General features: G+C 40.6%; 1 protein-coding gene across 2 annotated transcripts in view; it reads right to left on the bottom strand.

Annotated features, from left to right (window-relative positions):
* The window catches only part of KIZ (kizuna centrosomal protein), a 52,333-nt gene that overhangs the window by 6,618 nt on the left and 22,350 nt on the right, over positions 1 to 23,365 (bottom strand). For both annotated transcript variants that reach the window (XM_088530358.1, XM_088530357.1), the window contains 6 exons: positions 23,200 to 23,334; positions 21,640 to 21,804; positions 20,170 to 20,320; positions 13,523 to 13,691; positions 12,509 to 12,574; positions 2,343 to 2,430 (listed from right to left, as the gene is read on the bottom strand). In XM_088530358.1, coding sequence (XP_088386484.1) covers positions 2,343 to 2,430; positions 12,509 to 12,574; positions 13,523 to 13,691; positions 20,170 to 20,320; positions 21,640 to 21,804; positions 23,200 to 23,334 — 774 coding nt within the window. The remainder of the gene's footprint in view (positions 1 to 2,342; positions 2,431 to 12,508; positions 12,575 to 13,522; positions 13,692 to 20,169; positions 20,321 to 21,639; positions 21,805 to 23,199; positions 23,335 to 23,365) is intronic.

Below are 23,365 nucleotides of genomic sequence, written 5' to 3'. Positions count from 1 at the left end.
TGAAGACATGCACTGAAAAACCGAATATGAAAGAACTCAATTCTTCCCATCTCCAGTACCATAATAGTGAAATGAGCATGTATAAATGTGCTAAGAGTATCTCTTTGCATCTTTTATAGCTTGTGTGTATTAATCTGTAAAGCTTATTAAGAAAGTCATTGCTATGCAAAGCAGCACCCAATCTCTTTCTCTTGCTTTTCAACAGAGTGCAGTGTTTAGCCAATAGCGCTGGTCCCCTGCCCCTCATTCTGCATTCATAACATGCAACATTTGCACAATGTATCTCTCAAAGGCTGCTGAATAGAAAGCCTTAATACTCATGTAAACAACTGCAAACCAATTACTTAATGAATCAGGCCCACACATAATGAGGTGCCGGACAAAGAGCTATAAATGCATTTTTGCGCCCAAGCCTCTGCTTTAAAGTAAAATCCCTCAGCTGTAGTTTGGGCTTAACTGGCACATCATAATTATTGTCTCTAGGACATCAGAGGAAGCCATTTTTTTTTCCTTATTTAGGTCCAGCAGGGTCTTTTTCGAGGTCACTCATCAGCTCGGTGACAAAACAGAGCAAAGAAGAATTTATAAAAAGTACCACAGCAGTACTACACAGTTATGTTTATTCTCAAGTAGTGGGTTTCGAGACCACTTGTAAAAGCAATAAAGCACAAGAAGTGACTGCACTAAGTGGCACCCTCATACGTGCGCGTCTAAGAAATTTCCCTGTGTCCGGATCACAAATAAGCAGCCGTCTGAGTTTTCCATTTCTCCGCCTTTCCTGCTACTTTTGCTACTTTATTTCTTTGCAAAGATGATGCGAAACGTCCAAAACTGAGGGTTATTAATAAACTTTAAGAGGCTGCGTTATTTTTGAGTCATTTAGGAAAATCAGGGTAAGCTGCATTAGGAGCCGTACTGCGCATCGGAGCGGGAAGCGCGCTCGCTTCCGAGAGCTGCGAGGCAGAAAATTACAGGGCAGAAGGAAGGATTTTAAAACCCAGGGAGAACATGAATTTGAGAAGAAAGTGAAACCCCAAAAAGCACATCGCACAAACAGCATCTGAGCAGCACCTAAGCTGCCAAACATTGCTAGCAATTAAGTGTAACACCCAAGCAATAAAATTTATGCTCTTTTTTTATTTTTGGAAATAGTTCATGTTTAATTATATATATTTTACTGAGACACTTAAGAATCACTTACAGAATCACTGCCAAGGACCCAATCAATTTCTCACTGTAGCCCAGGACATCAGGAACAGACTAAAATGTACTACACTTAAAAATTCAACTATAGGAGCACTCCTGCATTTGTTAACATTAACAGTTACACAAATATTCTCTGGAACAAAGTTCCAGAAAATTTTAAAGTGCAAATCAATGCTGTTCAATGGTTAGGGTTTTTCTTATTCACTGCACTGGAAGCAAGCAAGAGATACTTGATTAAGACAAAACACAGAGTGAAATCATTCGGATACAGCTCTTTAATCGTCTGCCACATCAAAAGTAGTTTTGTCAATAGAAATACAAAGCTCCAGAAAGATATTGATCCTATAAGCAAGATGAATTAAATTTTTGTCCAAACACTCCAAAGTATTTTCCTACCTGCCATTAACAACAGTTTGCAGAGAAGGCAGAGACAACAGCAGAGCCCAGTTGCTGCGATGTTTTAATACGCACGCAGATAAGAATCTAAAGCCAGGCTAATATCTCATGAGATGGCTCTGTTGTAGCCCATTTTCCACTGCTTCTTGACCACTAACGTGATTGCTGTTTGATGGCTGTTACATGCTGATGAGAAACACAAGGAGCAGGTAATATATCATTTCTGAGACCCCCAAAAGGAAATTCTGCAGGTTAAAAAAGGGGGGTTGGATTGGTTGTTTTGAAGGACAAACGGCCCCTGTTAGGGAAATGCAAGGCTGTTAAACACCATCAGTTTGAAAGCCTGCATCAAATATCTAACAAACATGAAAGATAGGTCTGCAGTTGGGGCTAGATTCCAGAAGCAATCACTTTATTTCCTGCAGACTTGGCGTTTTGTGCCTGCCCCGCTCCGGCGGCTCCCTTTGTGCGGCCCTACCGGGAGCAGCTGGACGTGCCGGCGCGGGGGTCACTGCCCTGTCACCGGCTCCGCACGGGAGGCCGCAGCAGCTGCGGGACAGCAAACGCTGCCAACGCTGCCCAAGGTGCACGAGAGACCCAGGTGCTGCATTAGACTAACACCAACGTGAGCCTTAGCCCTGTGAACCTACCTGAAACTACCAAGCGTGCAGAGTCTCATCACCTTCTGTGCTGAGTTTGGATTTTGCAGCAGTTCAAATATTTGTTTTTTACATGCTTACCTTGGGAAAGGACTTCTTCCTTCATTAGATGATGAACTGGCTTCTGAGCTCATGTCTTGGCTTTTCTTTGTTTCAGAAGTCTTCACACCTTTCAATAGAAATATGAAATATAAAAATCCAAATAAACACAAAGGCATTTTACAGATCTGGCGTTACAGAAGCCAGTGGAAATACTTAAGTAAAAATAAACAAACCTCTCCTACCCTGCAAAGGCAGAGTGAAACACATTACAAAGCAACTGCAGTTATTTTGAGTCCTTTAACAAACTGCGAAATAAAAATACACTGTTCAGAACACTCAGTGCAAAAGATGATTTTAGAAAAGCACAGGGTTTTTTTTCTTTTTAAACTGCATTTTCTTCTTAGAGGTACCTATGAGTATTAAAACAAACAAACAAACAGGCCACTGGGCATATATTGCTTGGCCGGGCTCTCTTCCCAGAAGGAAGCAGATTTTGGCAGGACCAGATAGATGAGAGAAATCCTCAATTTTGGCTCTGGTGACAAAGTCTAGGAACAAACATCAGGCAGCTAGAGTACACGTCTCAAGATTTTTGTGCATAATGAGGTGAAAACGAGTTAAAAAACACAGAAAATGAGACCCCCTTGAAATCGTTAACATAATCTGATGTTTTCTGGATAGTAAAAAATTATGTTTTACTTCACTAGCAAAAAAAAAGAAAAAGAAAAAAAAGAAAATAAAATCAAAACAAAAAAACACTGAGGTTGTATCAAGAGTTGCATTACATCATATATCCATTTTAGCCAAAACTTGATTGATTTTTGTTTCTTTTTCAATTCTTATTTTCTTTTTGCTAATGGAAAAGGAAGATGTTCTCCTTCCCCTTTCATTTAGCTTATTTTATACATTTATACTTCAATACTAAATTGATACATCGATATCATTTTCAACCATTCCCTTCCAAACTAAGCTGCATTAGAAACACACGTATTAGTGTTTTTACAACTTAACAGCCAAACATCCGAATAGTTCAATTTTATGTGAGCTTCACTCTGTTTCTGTGTATCTCACTTTTGTACATTAAAAAAAAAATTCAGTAGACTTGTAAGATTTTTGTAGCCACCTTTGTACTAATTTCCAAAGAAAACATGGCTTTTGAGTACAAATGCACCAATTTAAAGGCTGGTTTGCACTGCAGATTAGGATCAGGACATAAGAAAAGCTTTGGATATGACTGAAGTTACAAACAAGCCCTAATTTCTACCAACTTCATTCTAACCCCAAACAGTTCAGTACTTGTATACCTCTTGGATGCATCTGCTTTATAATTCAATGTGCACTTCACACATTGATCTCTGCAGATACACACCTCTTCTCACATCCCAGTGAAGAAGTTCTGCTCGGTGTGTCAGAACAAGTACAACTCCCAAAAACCAGTTTGCAAAGCTCTAATGCAGAAGATAAGTGCTACATCACAGGTTTGAGAGGTGGCAGATACCGCTTTGTGGAACAGCCTGACCACTTTTGAAAAAATAACAAAATCCCCTAAAAAAAACAACAAAAAACTTGGCTGGGAGAGGCACACGCAGAGAAATGGAGACCTGCAGGAGACCCCCCTGGATGCAAGCAGTAGCTCAGACCCACAGACTGGATGATACGGGCAGACAGAGGGGAGAATAATTCCACAACCATGAAAATATTTATATTAAATATGTTCATGCTTACTTGTATATTACTTCAAATGGGAACGTATTTAGAAAGCTTCATTCAACCTAATCAAGTCAGGACCCCAAAGAAATGCTTTTGGGTTGAGCGTGTTAAGAAATCCCCACTCCAGGTTTAAGATGCTTGGTGGGAAGCCTGTTTCCCAGGGCTGCTCACGTCTCGGAGCGGCCGCCCGGTGCAGCAGAGGTTTCAGGCTCCCTTCTCGCCCCGGGGAGGAGCAGAGCTTTGTTTTGGGAGGACGGCCTGGTCACCTCGAGGGGCTCCTGCCCTGCGCGGGTTCTACCCAACTAACAGGAGGCTGGGCTGAAACTCGGGGTGCAGCTGCACACGCTGCTCAAACGCAGCTCCCCATCCCACCGGCACGACCGGGACGTGTCCGGGGCCGCCTCCTCCCGGGAAAGGGGATGGGGAGCAAACGGCATCCGTGAGTGCTCGGCCTGATGATCCAGGCCCTGCCACAGCAGCGGGGCACAGCCGCTGCGTTCGGTTCTGATAACCGACTGCAAAGGTCTCTCCTTTCCAGGGAAGAAAGTTTACAGAGGGAGGGAAAAAAAAAAAAAAACTCCATACGCTTGGATGTATTTTCCTCCTACTTGCCCTTCCTCCTCACTGATCTTCTTGATGAGAACTCCACAGGGTCAAAAAGGAATCCCTACTCCTTTCTTGGTCCGGCCTTTCCTGTGAGTGCCCTTCCAAGTTTTTTCCTCTGTCACAGCCTATGGCAGGGCCTCCTTCCTGCCATTCAGGGCAGCAGCGTGGGGCCCACCGCTGCTCCAAAGGGACCAGCTGCCCCTTTCCAGGTGGCCCTTCACTTCAGGGAGCCCGTTTGCTGCCAGCAAGTCCATCCCTCAGGCCAGGCCGCTCTCGCCTGGCAGCTTCTCCTGCTGCTTTTGCACATGAGCTGGCCGCAAAAGACCATTCGCCCCTGGTTTTTGTGCCCTACTGGGTCCTCTTCCTTCCATCTAACAGTAACAGAAACTACTTGTTCTTCCCCTTTTAGACCCTTAACAGCCCAGCTTTGCCCTACCTGTCAATTATAATACAATACTGGGCCATCAATCCCCACTTCTGCCTTAGTTATACCCAATGTCCTTACCAATTAGTCCAATCACTTCCTTCAAGCATCTTTGTCCTTCCTTACATGCTACGAGCCCTACACAAATGGGAGATCCTTCTAAGAACTCTTAAATCGACCAGCTTAACTTGCTTTAAAGCCTCCCTTGTACAATTCCTCTGGGCTGTGATGCCTAGGAAACATTTGGCAGTGGGTAAGTACCTCCCATGCAGTGACTTGCTGCTTTGTACGCTGAACAATCCTTGCTCTTACCTCCTCCTACCCCACATGCCTTTAACAATGTGCCCCTACCACCAGTTAGTGGAAAAGAACAGTCTTAAGTACATCCATACAGTACTTACAGCAAAAATACCCTGATTTTGCCGTGCTGCAATACTTCTCACTGTTGCAAACCACAAGCAAGCAGTACAACATCCAGGACAGAAATCAGAAGATGCAATAAATATCGTATTAGGAGAGAATTCTCAAGTACAATGTTACTCATTTCTGCAAGAAATATGTTGTCCCATATAACTGCTTGGTAAACTATTGCTATGCTCAAAAAAGTGGAGTGCCTACTTACTTTAGTGCTCTTGGGAGAGTAAAACATACTGTACTGAAACATTTTCTGATGAGTACAGAAGAGAAAGTGAGAGTTTGGCATAAGACAGCAAGCAGAGAAGAGGTGGAAGGACGACTGTTTCAGAGCACGACAACATGCAAACTGAAACAGCAGGTTAAAGTGATCCCCAGAAGTGATTCGAGCACAGAACGGTCGTGCTCAAAAGCACCAGCCAAGGGACAGAGGAGGATTTGCTCTGCACCAGCTCTGCTGAAGACCTGGCTGCCCTCTCCTACCTCCTTAGCTGAGCCTAGATCCACTTTAAGCGCCTCTCCCTTCCAGGATGAGCTCAGGAAGCTCCTGCTGCTTTGAGTTTCTCTGCTGCCAGTGCAGTTTATCTTCTAAGGATTTGCTGGAGTCGCCTCTACATAGAGCCGAACACCAAAGCCAAGGATATCAGGAAGGTCCCCTGGATGTCAGCTAAGCTCACTACTGAATGGTTTGCTTTTTAGCACCAGTTAGGAGTTGAAATGAACTAGAGATGAGAAGTGAAGTTCATTTTGATATCCTCTTTTTAAGCATTTTTTTAAATGAGTGACAGTAGTGATATATTGATCATTAATTCTGGGAAGAGAGAAAGGCAAGAGAAATGTGTGAAAATCCTGACCTTAATCCCAGCAACACGACAGCAGACACCCCTAGTCCTCATGACAGCATCATACCCTGGCTTTACGTTTGCTTCTAGAGTGTCTAATGCAATTTAGACTCACCATTTTCTGATATTGCTCTGCTGTACCAGAGCTTGCTCCAGGTGACCACCCACCTTTTAGCTCAAGTCAGTTCCCCAGCCTTCATCTGAAGGTTCAAAAATATATTATGCAATTAGGGGCTTCTTTGAAAAAACTGCTTTTTGCCTCTTTTGGGGGGGGGGGGCCTGGAGGAGAAACAAATATTTCTTTCAGTCAATTTCAAAAAGATTTTGGAGCTTCCTAGCTCCACATTTAAACAGTATTTTACATGAGCACTAACTTAAGTCTGAACAGTCAACATACCCTACATACCCTGCACAGATGCAGCTGCAAGTTGGATAAAGCTCAATCTTTCCATTTGAGGTAGGTGGTTAATAATGAAGAATTCTTAATCTGATTGTTCAAATGATGTTACAGCAGGATGGAAACTTCTGTCACAAGCAACACAGCTCTTCTCTCACCTTGTTCCCAGTGGATTTACTCATTCTAAATGGAGGGAGCAAGGATCTGGTATACCAGTATTAATCAAAAACTCTCCACATTTTTCAGCTTTAATTGTGAAGTCTCCATGAGCCAAAGCTGCTCTCACATCAGGTTTAAAATTTTGTTCTGAACAAAAAGGGTAGAGCTTTCTTCCTTAACCACCAATACCAGAAAAAAATGGCCATTACAAAATATGAACCACTATTATTTTATCCTGGAGAGCAGTTAAAATGATCTTTGACCCATAACATACAGTTATCAACACAAAACTGGAAAGATGACACATTTTCTGTATGTTTTCTATGGCCTAGGTTCCAACGTCCATTAATTTAAACAGCTTTGAGATAAAGAGTGATGCAGCATCTCCTCATTTGCAGAAAATAAGCAAGCCCTTGGCCTCATGCTTACAACATTTAAGTCGCTAATTATATTATCTTTCTCAGAGATATTAAAAAAGCTCTCACAAACTGAAAATCAAGAACATCTATATCTATTACACAGCACCCTGATTGCAATTAAATTCCCAGGGAATAAATAGCCAGTCACCAAATTGTGCTTCTACAAACATCCTCCACGCGCTGATTCAACAACATGACTGCCAAGGGAAGAGGCACCAATATTTTAAAGGTTGGCAATTTTTAAAATACAGATTGGGCAAACAGAAATTAATGTTGAAATTGCTGCTACAGGAGACTACAGCATTTCAAATAAAAGAGCTCTAGGATGTTTAATACTGAACAAAATTTAATTTGAGCAAAACACTTTTCCTTAACTCCATTTCCAAAACAGTAGAACTGTTCTGTATGAATTTCACACTGTACACAGCTAAACAACAGAAAGAAAATGAACTATACTGAAGGACAACGCTGATAAAGACCACACTGACACAAAGATATAGAAAACCAACAAGCAGATGGAAAACTAGAAGACCGCTGAAGCTGTGGACCCTGAGCAGCCTTCTGAAGCAGGAAGGACAAAGTAGCAAATCAAAATAAGCTGGCCAATACCCAAATACCCTCCTTATAAAGAGGGCAGGGGGAAAAGATACAATACCTGCACAGAATCAAGGTGCAATGCTATCCTCTCAAGAGCAGAGTTTTTGATAACCAGCCAACTGAGGAAATCCCAATGCAGTAGTGTTTGAAAGCAATCCAGTGAGAATCTTTCTAGCAAGAATACTGTCAAAAGCTGCTGCCTCCATTTAAAGATTGGGCAAATTTCTCAGCCACAAATCGTATCTGTGAAATGCTGACATCTTTCCCAAATTTATTTAAGTGGAGCAAGAGGATCACCTCCTGGGTATGCAACCTAAGCTGCTCTAATACAGGCAATATTAAACTCCCCTGTCGCAGACCACAACAGCTATCAGCCATTTACAAATGGACTTTTCCCTAACAGCAGTTTCTAATGGACTGATATCAAATGAGGTAGAAAGTTGGGAGGACTTATTAATGCCTTTATTAGTCCACTCCAAGTGGAACCTCAAGAACCTTTCAACTTCAAGTTCAAAGGAGGACCTTGCCAAGAAGGATGTGTGGGCATGGGAAAAGTGTTGCCGGGATTATTGGCTCATTAGAGGTGACCTAAAAAGGAAAAGAGAATTGGATTTGTGCCCCTTCATGTTTCTTGATGATATAGAAAGAATTTTTCTGAAGATTTTTCCTGCTTATTCTACATTAGAGATTTTACACCTAGAAAGTGGATGGAATATGGTGCTCTGCGTGCTGCAAAAGCAAAGCTTGATGAGTAGAGAGGGATCCCATTATTAAAATGCTTTAATAACTATTTAAGGCAAAGACATCAATAAAGGGAAGGGAGATGCTATTTTGCTCAATCTTTAACAAATCTGCTCCTTCAGTAAAGTCATCACTTTCCTACTGAACCCACAGCAAAACCCAGCAAAATAAGGAATCAGCCAGCAAAAACAAATATTACACATTTTATCATTTTTATGTCCCATTATTCAGTCACCATGAACAGAAAAAAAAGTCAAACATTTTCTTTGAAATGTCTGCCGAAGGTAAAAGTATCTAGGAAGACAACTAGAAAGAGTCAAAATACTCTCTTCTACCCTTACATAATCCTGGTATAAAATGAGACTGTTAATTAATAAAATTGGTTAATAAAATCTCTTCTCCAATATTCTTTCTTCACCAAAAAGTGGTACTGCACACAAAATATAACTGGTCTGAGGTCAGTTCAGACCATCTGGCCTTCTACAAACTTAGGACGAGGCTCAGGAGAAATCACCTTCATGCTATGGGCTTCATTCCACACCCGTGAGAAACCTTGGAAAACTCCCATCCACTGAGGCCATGGATGGCAAAGGCCGTGGCTCACGGTGCAGCCAACACCAGATGTTCAGCCCTTGCCAAACCCCAGAAGGGTTAGGCTGCAACTTGGCACTGCAGTTTGAGAAGTAGGTGCCAAGAGATTAAAAGCTGAAACCCAGGCAGTTCCACCTCCATATGAGGAAGAACTTCTTTCTTGTGAGGGTGCCAGAGCCCTGGCACAGGCTGCCCAGAGAGGCTGTGGAGGCTCCTTCTATGGAGATCTTCCAAACCCACCTGGATGCCGCCCTGTGCCCCATGCTCTGGGTGTCCCTGCTGGAGCAGGGGGTTGGACTAGATGATCTCTAGAGGTGTCTTATTGATGCAGGAGGTGTTCCTGCATCAATAAAGAAACAAAAAAAGAAGTATTTACAAGCAGCTTCTAGTTTCCCTAAAGAGAACAGAAGTTTTTCTAGGTTTCTGCAGATTCTTTGCTACCTTGCAGGCTGCTTGAAGATAAGGGAAGTAGCTCTTAGGACTAACATGCAGATCAAGAGACACTTCTAGCAAATACCAGGACAGGTCAAGAGCCTCTTCAGTAACTGCAGTGCCCTTCACTCAGACGGGGCTAACAGCAGCTACAGAAGAGTAAGTTACACCACAAATCCCAGCATCATGCAGTAACATGGCTGTTACTGCTGTTGCTCTGGCCACATTCTTGGGAAAGAGACACACATACACCATACATAAAGCTGAATATGTCTCTCTGTATGGCGGTGGTAGGGAGACTACTGTTCAGGTAAGTGGTAAGAAAATAAAGAAATACAAGATCTTCCCCAAACCTCAATATTCCAAAGTCGAAGACAGAAGGTCACGGTGCTCGTCCTGGCAGAGGATTCCCAATCCTCCCTAGCAGTCCACCGACAGTGTTCCTGGAGCCTGTGTTCTTGCCTGTCTCCTACCTAATGGCTCGGTGACATCTTAAGTGACATCCAACAACACCTATCACGCTACAGCGGCGAACACAGCTTTGTGGTGCTGGAAATGTGGCTATGGTAAAAAAAATTCTCCTTCCTTCTCTACAGGGGATACAAATATCTCTACAATATTTACAGAATACTGAAGATAGAGATTTTTTTTTTCCTGTAATAGAAACACAAGGAAAATAAACCAAAACTACAGAAGCATTCATAAAGTTTCATCACTGATCTAAAGGAGTGTCCTGAAGCACATCCTCCCAGCTCCCAAAATAAAAACCACCCAAAACCCACAAAGGCTCAGGGCTTCCAATGCCTCAAACTAAAGCTTTATCACAAAAAACCCTCTGAGAATTCATTAATTACTGTAAAAAATGTATCCATTACCTTAGCAAAAGATGGACAGCAAAACAGTAATGTATAAAACAGACATTAAAAAAAATGGTAAGAAAACACACAACAAACAGAACTCAAACAAGGCATTTGAGCCCAAAACACAACACACAAATACTGCCTCTATCTCAGGCACTGAACAATTGCAGCGTTGCAGGGCTAAGGTCTATGGCACATAATGATGAGCAAAAATAAAAGCCGTGACCAGATGGAAGAAGGGGAAGCCACAAGAGAACAGGCAGCCTGGAGAAGATCATGGGTTGAAGATGAATAGCATCTGAAAGAAGTAACTTAGCTTTCAGGGCAGATGTGAGAAGTCTCACTCTTGGAGATAAGGAACATGCTAGCTCTGAAAACATGCTGCAACCATAGCAAATAAAGCAGAATTCAAAAGAATCCATTTTAAGTTTTTTTTTTTTCCCCCCACTACTTTTACCAGTACTAAAACTAGAGGAGTTTCAGTGTTTTTACAAAACAGGAAGCACTGCTCTGTGCTGCCATGGAGCCTTTAAGGGTTGCTGGAAATAAAGTAGACACTGCCCATGGCTGAGCCTGTGTCCCACCACGTGGGCCCTAACTCTTCCTCCATGCAGGACCTGCTGCACACACGATGCAGGGCCCCAGCAGCAAGGAAAGGCAGCAGAGCTCCCTGACAAGGCTGTACAAAACGTTATGTTTCCCTAGCAAAGCCAGGGCAAAGCCTAGCTGCAGCTACCGAGTCTCACAAACCAAAAGCCCCAAATGCCTTCCACTCAAACAGCAATGCCACTGCTTGCTGGAAACCAGCATTTCTTAACATTTGGCCCATCTGTCACCGCAATCAGCCTATAGAACTTGAGCTGTAATTGCTAAGTTTCAATTATCTCAAATTACCAGCTAGCAAAACAATCAAGTTCCATAAATACTTCGATTAGTTTTTCAAACTCATGTTTTATCTCATTTAAAAGATCTGAATGGCTTGTGGTTTGTGCGATTAATTCATCTTCAAAAAGTCACTGCAATTCATCTTTAAAAAAATAGCAGGTTTAACTGAAAGGCACCTAAAATATAAAATTAGAAAGCATAAAACCCTCAAATCTTAAGTTTTATTTTTCTAACAGGAATATTACTGTTGCAGTAAAATTCAGAAGTATAAGCAGCACATATTTATATTTCAGCTGCAAACCAGATAGAAAAAGCAGAGGAAACCTCTGCAGAAGCATGACACTCAAAGACATGCTATTTTTAAGTCATAAAAAAGCAGAAAACAAATAGCAAGCATTATACAGATGCCCTAGTACCTTTGTCAGACTATACACCTGCATAAACATTTAGCCTAACATAAAATTTATAAATGAAGCAGCCCACCACTTTACAAAATAAAGCAACAGCAAATTGAGACTTCTTGCCAAGAGTTCTGTCCTGAATACTAATGTGTTATTGATACTTTAGGACTAAAAAGCAGCAATATTTCAGGACTCTAAACAAGCATAATACATCTGCCACAGGAAGATCTTAACAAGTCTTGATAAAGCCTTATTGCTAAAAATTTGTATTATCAGACTGCTTTTGTAGCAGAGGCAAAAGCACAGCTTCCTGGCTCACACATTTTTTTTCTGTGCTTATTCTAATGATACACATTCAATTACGACAGAAAAGAAAAGAATCAAATCAGAAACATCTGTAGTTTGCCGTATAATTACTGGATCTTCCCCATGGAGACTGACCTTTGTAACACTGCTACTAAGACCTGAAAGGCTAAATGACAGGATATTCACATGGTTTAAATGTATAACATGATTACAAGGAATTAAATAGGCACTGTTATTTTCCAACCCTGTTTATGTTAACATAAGCGTGTACTTTATGATCTTATGTTTAATCTTTGTGCTCAGTGTGTAATAGCTGAATTTACTCACTATTAGTGGATCCAAACCACTAAAATGCAATGTTTTTATTATATAATAAAGTTGAATGCTGTATTTGAGGTTAATATGCAGCCATTACTTTTACCTGTAATAGGAATTGCTTCTACCACGCTTTCTTCCTTGCTCTCATCTTCACACCAGCTTGTGACTTCTGTATGTGAACACACAATAATGAAACACATTTCAAAGTCAGAGCGATCAGACTGGTTTGTTTTCTTTTAAGCCCTACTCCCTTTAATTTTTCCACTTTTTTATCTCTTGTTTATTGATCTAAACTATCTATTACAGTTCTTAAAAGAGGAGCCTACTGTGAACTTTACTCATAGATGATGCTACTGTGTCTCTCTGTAGCTTCCAGAGAAAAGGATAAGCTACCCAAATGTCTTAAATAATTTAAGAAGCGAGGAGATTTAAGAAACAACCAACAGTAACTCTGCAATCTTGTCCAGTAGCCCGACAGCAATAGCATATATCATACCAACCGCAGAAAATTAGTTTAAATCAAAGTCTCCATCTCCTCCACGGATAAAAGTGGCAGGAATTTAGGAGGCCTAAATCAGTTTGTTTACATGCACTGGGTAAAAAGCATTGCAACCTAATTGCCTGTCTCCTGCAGACTTTGAAGTGAGGGACACACTGAGAGCACACTGAGCAAGTCACCCTCACCCAGTTATTAACACAGACTCATCTGCAACTCCCTCCTTGAAAGGAATTAGCTGCATTTGCAAACATTCACCCTTTAAGTTGAGGAAAGCAAAAAATCCTACCTTCCTTTGTATAAATCCTATTCTTTTTGAAAATTTATTCTGCAGTCTGGCTTTAAAATAAAATTTGTCATATGGTGTATTTGTGTTCTAATTAGTGGACTTTTTAGAATACATGTATATGCATGGCTCCATCTTTAGTAATTGCCCCAGTATCTGCTTTTTCTGGTGAAAAAGAGCCGTCATTTAAATGGAGCAAAAAATGATTACTGCAGAGATACTTAAGTGCATCACTCAAAAAATGCATTAAGATATATATACATTAAAATAGTACCTATAAACACAGTTTCCTATTGGTTTTGATAGACACATTTACATCTCTCAATGTTTGTCACCTTGTTTCCTTGCACCAGGGCTGTGGGGCCTGCGAGGAGCGTGTTCTGCTGCCACGGCTTCACCCTGGTCTTTCAGGATTGATGGCAAGCTGTAAGACGATTCCTGGCTCTGAGCAGATGACCTGTCTTCACACTCATCTGGAAGGACCTCTCTTGATAACAGCAGAGCCTACAGCATTACAAAAAATAAAAACCAGCAGCTTTATTATCCCTAGTCTCAGGCAGCAACATTTCCCAACATACATTAAAGCTAGTCTACACCTTAGAGTGTAATTTGTTTCCAGGGTGTTTTTGTGACATGTTAAATTCCCTGCAAGTTAAATGAGCTCTGGTTTAGGAATTACATTGTGCCTTGAAGTTATACAAACTAGTTGTTTTAATCACTATATTTTCCAGAAATCCTCCGTATTCTGTACCTCAGACATTCTCAGTAGACAAAATAAATGCTACAACAGGAACAGACCAAAAAATATTCTTTCCCTTCTGCATTTCTGACACACAGGCACAAGCCGAGTTAATCGCCCTGTTTGCAATAGTTAGGATTTAAAACAATACCTGGGTCAATACATGTGAAGCCAAAGAGCATGATGCAAAGCTTGCCAAAGCTAGCTCCTTTTAGACTCAATTCAGATTTTAATCTGTATTATTATTGCACATTCATAAAGTTTATCCTCTCCTGTCTATGCATACTGATGCCTGCAGCAGCACTCTTCAGACCTCTATAATTAAACTTTTTTTTTTTTTAAACTTAAAAATAAGAAAGCCAATATTTTTATAGGGAGCTGAGCATGGCATAAATATGGTCGAGTTAAAAGCATAAAAGCAGGCTTAATATCAAGCAAGCACTTCTAAGGTTATCATCTACATGTGTCGAAAATGCCATGTGCTGCCTCATAAAGCTCAATCTTGAGAACAGTTGAAAGCTTTTTCTGTTGTTTATTATTCCATCACCAACAGGAAAAGCTTTTTTTTTTTTTTTTTTTTTTTTTTTTACATTTTTTTCTATCTCTTTTTAACTCCTATAGTGTTATTTTGCAACAAAAACATGCACTCGATTTTTTAAAATTTACTAAATTTATGCTCTGATTATCTAATTATTTGTTCTGTTATTATATGCTGTATCTTATCTAGTGAATTTTCTGACTATCTACTTTGAAATTTGTTCAACAAATAAGTCCCTTTCATTGATGCAGACTAGCACCTCAGAAATAATCCCAGTTTTTGCGACATTATTTCTGTTACCCAAGAGAGTGTCTTCAAATAAAAACATTTGAGATGGGAAAAATATTATTCTTGCACTTCTCCCAGCAACTTCTTAATCCCATATTTATCCAGGAGCCCAGAGTAGCAGCCTTTAAGTCTTAAAGAAATAATTTTCATTGGCTTTCCTGCCTCCTCCCTGCCTTGTTTTTTTCTCTCCTCTTTAAGTTTACCTCTGTTTTGGGAAATGATAAAAACAAGAACAAGCTGTTTCATCCCAAAATGGCATGTCTTAAACACATCTTAAATTAGAGGTAGGCTTGGGAAATGTTAATTTCTTAAGAAATTAATTCCCACTTAACAGTTTAGCTCAATGCAAGTTCATTCCCATTTAGCAGCTGAGCTCCACGCAAAGTTTCCCATACCAGAATTCACTCATTCACCTAGTTGTAGCATCACTTAACATCTAAATAGACATGAAGCCCTGTCAATAAGTCATAAGTGTCAGCTTTAATACCATAATTAATCAGGATCAAAGAGCCTCTTGGCAAGAACCTTCTTTGCTGAAAATATGTCAGGAGGGCCAAGGTTTGACGTTCCAAGTAACAGGAGCCAGACCCATTCCAGGCACTCTGGAACATCTGCACTGGGGTGAAGATGGCCAACAAGCTGCACAGGCCACGCTGGGCTTACGCTCACGGGAGGGCAACTCAGCTGAGAGGGACACTCAAGTCCATAACCCTCACTGCCAGAAGATGTCAAAATGGAAGTGCTGTATGTAGAGTCAACTCTATTCCTGTCTCATATCCGTAAGGATAGGCAACATTTTCTTCCTCACAATGGATAATACAAGAGGAGCGGTCCATGAGAAACGAAAAGATGATTGTGAGACATAAGCGAAGGGGACAGGGCATATGTAATGAAGCAGTATGAGGCCAAGACAGCACAGGCAGGTAGATATGACAGGTTGTGCCTGTAGAAAGAGGGAAACGACAGAAGCACGAGCAACAGGACCTAGGGAAAGGTGCGTAATAACGCACAGCAAGAAGCTCAAGATGCTCTTGAAGACAGTAAGACATCAGGCCTGGCAGTGAGGACCAAACACTCCCACCTCACAGACATTGCTGGGACCTAGCTGGCTGTGCTAGGAGAGCTGCAGGAACTGGATGGGTCTGAGGAGATCTGCAGGGTCAGACTCATGAGGTCAAAGCCCAGCAGAGAGTCAGCTCTGCACGACGTGCATCTTCAGCTGGGATGCAAGGCTCTGCAGTGGTGCTGCCCACCACCATACCGGGCAGGTTTAAGCCCTCGGAGAAACAAGTCATCAACATGGGCCTCAACTTCAAGCTTCAAGATCTCAAATATTTAAGATCCTCAGGTACAGCTTGGATACGTATTCACAATCACATTATATGAATCCTTATGTTAAAGCAACTGTTTCTGTAAATACACATTATCTATTTTATACTGCTACTGTCCAGCACAGCCTGCTTGAAAATAAGAGGCTTCAAACTACATAATGCATCTCGGGATAAACTTAAGTGAAGGAATCTTGCTGAACAGACAACAAGTGTCTAATGCATAAGCCACAATTACACATAGCAATAAACAGATTATTCCTGAATATATTGACTCATAACGCACTTATGTTATTGAGCTTTCATTAACTTGGTGAAAGATTCCACATACTATTATAACTGTATGCACTGTATTTATCTATTACCAGCACGAGGATACACTCCTTGTTCGGATATTTTACCTGGCCATGTATTTTAAGACCTGAATACAAATTATTTGATGAAAGAACAAGAAATTACCTTGGCTATAATCAAAAGTATACAGCTTACCAAAATATTGTATTTTCATCGTGTTTCAAGCATTGGTAAAACTAAAAATATATCAGAATAGTGCAACTGCAGTTTTATATTTGCAAGTTTTTTCCTCAATTTTTAATAAAAATTTGGTCTAGTGGCATGCTTTTTATATGCATATACACACATATGTGCATGTGTGCACACAAAATGCATGCATGTGTGCATATATTAAGCTACAGACAGTGAAAAGAAACTGCAGCAAAATTTACTCTATTTAATCTCTGCAATATTATCCAGAGGAGATTTCACAAAGGGGGGCCAGGCCATCTTTTTAATTCTGGATTGCTTCATAGACTTATTAATTCCCAACGCAGAGGCAGTAAAGAACTTAGGTACAAATTACTTGTTCCCAGGGCTCAGCCCATACATCATGTAGGGAGCAGCCGAGCGGCCCAGCCAGATGGCAGAAAGCCCCAAGTCTACCCAGGAGCCCACAACTACGACACTATTCCAGAGGAGACAAGTCGTTTGAATTCCTGCTTTCCAGGAACAATGAGGATAATGGGGATCATACCTTCCTTTGCAGAGCGCTTTGTGACGCGCAGACAAGGAGGATACATAAAACTTGAGCTCTAGCACCAGCTAAAAGGAACCCTTTAATTACGGCCTCCGCATTGTTCGGCGCTAAACATGCCCTGGACTTGCCAACGCGCGATGGCGCCTTGACAACCCGCGTGGGCCCGAGGGGCCACCCCGTGCGGAACGGGGCCGACCAGGGCCAACCGGGGAGCCCGGGCCGAGCGCTCCGGAGCCCACGGCCGACCAGGGAGCCCGGGCCGAGCGCTCCGGAGCCCACGGCCGCGCTCTGAAGCCGGGAGGACACAATCCATCTTGCAGCCATGCCCAGCACCACACAACGCTGTTCACTCTGGATTTGTAGCAAGAGAGGTCAGGGCACTAGTTGGTCCATCAAACTGCCAACTGTTTTGTTTTTTTAAATATATATTTTTTTCAGAGTTAGTTTATAACCTTTATAAATTAACATTTAAAAGAATAAGCATACCATTTGTAAAATCCTCTATGTATTTAGTTGATTGAACACGATTCCATTTTTCAAAAGAAAAAATAGATCATTCACTATAAAAAGCTATTAAGTCACAGAGAAAGACAGATGATATAAGCCTTGTGATAAATTTGCACCACAGCAAACGTGTGAACCTATTTAAATATATGAATAGTCTGAAGGGTGGAAAACAGATATGCTCTTTAAGGTCTTCAGGATGGTATTTTCTTTGTGCAATATATAGGGTTGGGTGTACATGTATATGTGCATTTTGTGGCAAACAAACTATACACTCCCCATCCATTTTCTAATTGCTTGAAGACTGATTAGTGAATGACAACTACTTCCGTTTGGTGCTCAAAATAAAAGCAGACACTATTAAGAGCCAAGACCAATTTTAACATTGCAGTTTAGCCTCTAGGTATCATTGATTTACATATTAAATTATTACAATTGCATTATAAACACACACATCCACGTTGACTGATGTATCCCTGATCAGACAGCACACTAAGTGAGAAAGATCTTGAGAGGGGTGAAAACAAATAAATTTCTAGTCATGCACTTCAGTATTACTTGCTTCTTCAGTGCCACACTTGGTCCTCAAGTATCTTATTTTTTTCTGCAGAATTAATGTTTCTCCTCCAAAATAAAAATAGCAAGACCAAAAAAAAAAGGCATGTGAACAATTTAATTAATAGCCTGAGAAACACTTGTTTTGGTGATCTCTTCATTTTATTCTGCCTGTAATAAGCCAGTACAGTAATGTTTGCCTGAGTACTCCATATTGTCAGAAGGCATTTATCTGCTGCAGCAAGAGTTAAGTAGGTTCTGTGGATTCCATTAGGCTTTTGATACAATACCACTGCAAAAAGCATTCTGGAAAGAGGGAGAAAAAAAAAAAAGAAAAGGCCCTTGGTTGTAAATTGAGGAGTTCTTTTTGTGAAAACGTAAAAGCAGTTGAGCCTGGGGAAGTTTGACCGATCATTATATCACTTTACGATTCCTTTGTTGATAAAGCCATACACCAGAGGCAGGGAAAGAAGTCAACATTTACCAACTGGATTGGTTGAGCACGCTGAAAAACTCAACATTTATTATTGCTAAGATCTAAACATGTGATGTGCTTTTGTAATAAGATATTACTAAACTGTAGAATTTTCTTTGCAAAAATGGACCCTTTGGGGATCTCAGTTAAGCATAAACAGAACACTCCAAGCTTAAGATGAAGTTTAAGTGTGAAGGATTGGCCAGGCCATTTAATGACTACCAACTTCATTTAAACTGTCATTTCATCAGGATGATTCTGAAGAATCCTTTAGCTTCTGTTAAAAATAACATTTCTTGAGATATTCACAGGCTAGAAATGGAGTCAAAGACTATAAAGGTTTACACACACAGGTACAGTATATAAAGAATACAAACTACTGCCAAATAGAAGCTGTGAATGAGTAGTACAGCTTTTCATATTTTCTTCACCCTTGCTTCTCTACCTAAAAATAAGCAGAGCTGTTTTCTTTCATTAAGATCTTCATAAACCCTGGATAAGCTCTTAATAACAACAATAAAATAAAAAGAGCCCAGAAACAGGTACTGAAAATCACTTTTTCCAAAGAGCGTCCCACAGCAGCTAACACCTCACTCAGGACACTCCTGTCCCCAGCCTGTACTCAAACACCTCCTTGGCCCACATCTGGCTGCAGCAGAGTCCCTGCAAGGGGTCACCATCTTTCTGGCAGACATGGCGGTTTATTTGGCTTTTTTTTTTTTTTTTTTTTTTTTTATAATTTAATCCCAACTGTATGGGCATCAGCCTAATCCACCCAGCTACCCTGGTAACAGATGAGACTGAATTTACTACCCTGACTTAAGGGGAAAATTATCATTTTCAAAGACAACCACAGACTGAGCTTTTCAAACACAGCCAAGGTAAGTCTTGACTTTGGACCAAATAAATAAAACCCCAAGATTTTACAGCTTGACCTTTCTCATACCGCACACACCATGCACAGGTGCCTTCGCGGAGCCTTCAGAAACTGAAGCAAACGCACTGCAGCTCCTCAGCTGTTGTGTCTAGTTGACAGTGACCATTATCACGCTGCTGCTCTAGAACCTTGCTGCAGGCAATATATCCCCAAACAGACTTCAGGGAGTCCTTTCAACTTTATAAAGCTATAAGTGGTTTTAAAGGCTCATTTAAACTCAAGACTACCAGGTTTTTCTGTGAAAGGTTGTTATAGCTAGAAATCTCTTGAGACCTACCTAAGCACTGTTTTTGCACTGGTTTATGTTTAGTAAGCATCCAAGTTTCTCTTAAAAAACAACCTTTATATCTGCATTTTTGTCATCACTGAAGATGTGGAAAAGGGAAAGAGGAAATGAGAACACACGATCAGAGGAATCGGTGCAAGGGATACGACAAGAACTGCAGACTATTAAACCTAGTAGTTCTCTGCACTAAAAAGGTCCATTTTTTATTTTCTGCTCTCTCAGAGCAGCCTGTCAGCAGCACAGGCACGCACAGAAAAGCTGACATAACTAGCAAAACAGATGGCTAAATAAGTGCTAACCTGAGCACCTCGCAGTTTTTTCTCCGAAATCAGCAAGGTATCAAACATCTTTGCCACTTCATCTGGGAGCAAAACGCGGTGCTTTTTCAGGAACAAGGCATGTTTGCTCAAACAAGCCCACAACACGGCAAGATCCAACTGCTGCTCTGACCTGAAAAACAGAAATAAGAAATAAGCACTACTGAGATGACACTTGGAAACAAGACTTACCAAATCCTGCATTCACACTCAGGTCACACCATTCACTTGACCAGAGCTGGATAAAGCAGTTCAGTGTTTTACAGGAAAAATATACAACATTTTTTCATTTGTTCATTGTGTTCCATTTTGCACTTTTCAAGTTAAGTGCAAAGCCACAAGAAATCATTTTCACTCCTGCAATTTTTAAAATCTGGGGGGGCAGAGGGGGGCAATGACAACACAGGAAATCAAATAACTTCAGGTTTCCTGGGTTAATCATGAGATTTAGTGCTAGAAAGTATTAAATTGTTTCTTTTCCTGCAGCTCTTAAGTCTTAATGTTAGTAAAGTCCCACTTATTCTGTCAAGCACTCTACTAGGGACCCATTTTCACCCTCATTTTCCCAAAATTAGTCCATTAACTTTGAGAAAGAGTGTGATGCTCCAGTTGCATTTGTCAAAGATGTTTGGTTTTCCAATTGCTCCAGCAAAACTCCACAAACCAGAAGAATGAGTTTTAATCAACTCTGCAAGTGTTTCTTCCCTCTCCCCCAAAAAAGAAAAACATGTAGGAAATTCTACAACGTACTAGTGCTCAGAGAGATAATCTACCTCTAGAGGAAAACATACTTAAATAGACAATTCTTCAGTGCTAAGAAGTGCCCCAATCCTGCTCATACTTAAGCACTTCTAAATCTGTAAAATGGATGAAGTTCTAGACAGAACATAGACAAAAACGGAAATCGTTTTCATTACTTCATTAAGAGGTCTTAACTAGTCCTCCTTTGTCTGTGTAGCATACACATAGCAAAAAGTATTGTAAATAACTGGTTTGGTTTTAAAGGATATATGCATCATTTGCTTCATATAAAAAAATCGTCTCAGTTACAATTCACATGTTCATGTTTCTAACACTCAAATTGAAAATAAATATTAATAGAGAATAGATCTGTTCTTCCATCCTTGTCAAAGGAAATTAGGATGAGGAATGCAACAAGCTCGGGATGATGAACTGGAAGCCAAGGCTAGTTCTGCCTGGTGTAATAAAAGTCTATTACCAAGAGTTTACTCACTGCAGCATAAACAACTGCCCATCAAACATGTACTTCATCTTATTTAGAACCACGTAGCTGATACTGCGACACCTGAAGAACACTACTCAAATCTTTGTTTCTGATATCAATCAGGTGTCTGACCTAGGCTGCGATTTCTTTGCATGACAGCATCACAGACAAATTTGGACAGTAAAAAGGAGTTAATCATACAAATAGGTGAGTTATGTCTACAATACCTGATTTGCTTTTCTCCTATAGGTCTGCCTTGAGCATCGAGTGCTGTCTCGAGTAAGAGGCCCCCATTCAGGGTGCTCTGTAATAAACGCTGGAGCTGATGAAGGACAACTGCTTCACAGGCTTCAAGGTCCTCTTCTTTCAAACTGCCAGCCTGATTACAAAAGCTGCAAAATAAAGCAGGTACTGCATGAAATGTTTATTTAAAGCCTAAAGAGATAGCTAGGATAGGTTTGGATACAGAATGGGTAATAATTCTTTGGCTAATAGAATAAGTGGAACAACGTAGACAGAAAAATACATAGTTAAGCCTTCTGAAAAGACAGTGAAGAGCAGGGATGTTAAAGATAAGGCTTGGAAAATATTAAATTTAATTTTAAGCTTTTGTTTTTTGACTGAGAGTCACGTTACTCCTGAAAAAGGGTTTCTCTTTGTGAAAGCAACCTAACATGAGCAAGTTAATCAGCTGAAAAGACAGTTTGGATCTATCTCAAGGAAAGAGCAAGGGTTTCCTTCCACCCCTTAAAAGCAGTCACTAATTACTCTTAACATGAACAGCTCTACAAGGTCTAATTGCCATAAGTGTTGCACTGAAAGTATCTATCGCCTGTTTCTAGAGAAAATATTCATATGCATTTTACTGAGGAGATGAGATTTGATGGCCATATACCACAAAAAGAAAGAGATTAGCTTTATGGAGAGAACCATGAAAACATGTTTAACAGGACAGAAAACTGATCTGATTAGCATCCAGGAGCTTGTTCACACGCATACTGTTAAACCCTGGTGTAAAAACAAGAGGCACCTGCACACATCCATTAAGGGAGCTGTTGTGATGACACTATTTCTTGTCCAAGCAGCCCTGAATATGCTACAGTCAAAGCAATTATGCTGCAGGACACCTAATCTAATGGTAGGCTGTACAGGTCAAGCCTCTTGGAAGCCCTTTTCCCATCATCTCCGAGAAATATTCTAACAATTTTTACTCGTAACTCAAAGAAGAAATTATTTTTCTGTTTATTGCTCTTTACCTCAGTACAAGCATTATTAGCCACTTTACTGAGACAAACCTGCACTTGGAAATAAGTATTTGCTTCACTTAAGAGATCTGCAGAGCAAGGTTGCAAGAAGTGATAAATTTAAGGAGTATTTGTTGAAATAATTTGAGTATGCAGTTCTAAGTGCCATATTTCAGCTCTCTGATGACATTAAAACAGTGGAAGGGGAGGGAGGCTTCTTAGCAACTGCAAATGTTTATTCGCAGGAGCTCACATGCTCTCTGCACCAGTCATTTGTCACCAGAAGAGTGAAGACTAGCTCCCATCTCCAAAGGCTACTGTACAGCTGCTAGGTAACAACCTCTAAGTCATTATTCACCTGAATTAAATTAAAACCTTGTAAGTCATCAACAACGAAATTACTACAAACATTACAGCTAGATGTACTACAGCAAGCAAACAAAAATAAATGAGATGGGATTAAGGGATAGGAAACATTATAATCTTCTCTTATTTCTACTAACTCAGAACAGCAGCAACAGCTCAAATGAAAAGGACATTAACCTTATTAGCTGGTTCATCTTTGCAGCACTTGTGCTTCCTCTCTGGTACAACGCCAGGCACCTGGGACTTCCCATCTCCACCAAATCTTCTACCAATTGCAGTAAACGAGAGAATCCTTCAAGGGTCAAACTATCCCTGCAGATAGATCAGAAACAGCATTTAAAGA

This window comes from Tinamus guttatus, unplaced genomic scaffold, assembly GCF_059628265.1.
Source record: "Tinamus guttatus ecotype Peru unplaced genomic scaffold, ASM5962826v1 Tinamus_guttatus_pri_ptg000367l, whole genome shotgun sequence".
Lineage (NCBI taxonomy): Eukaryota > Metazoa > Chordata > Aves > Tinamiformes > Tinamidae > Tinamus > Tinamus guttatus.
This window is presented reverse-complemented; position numbering and strand designations above follow the sequence as displayed.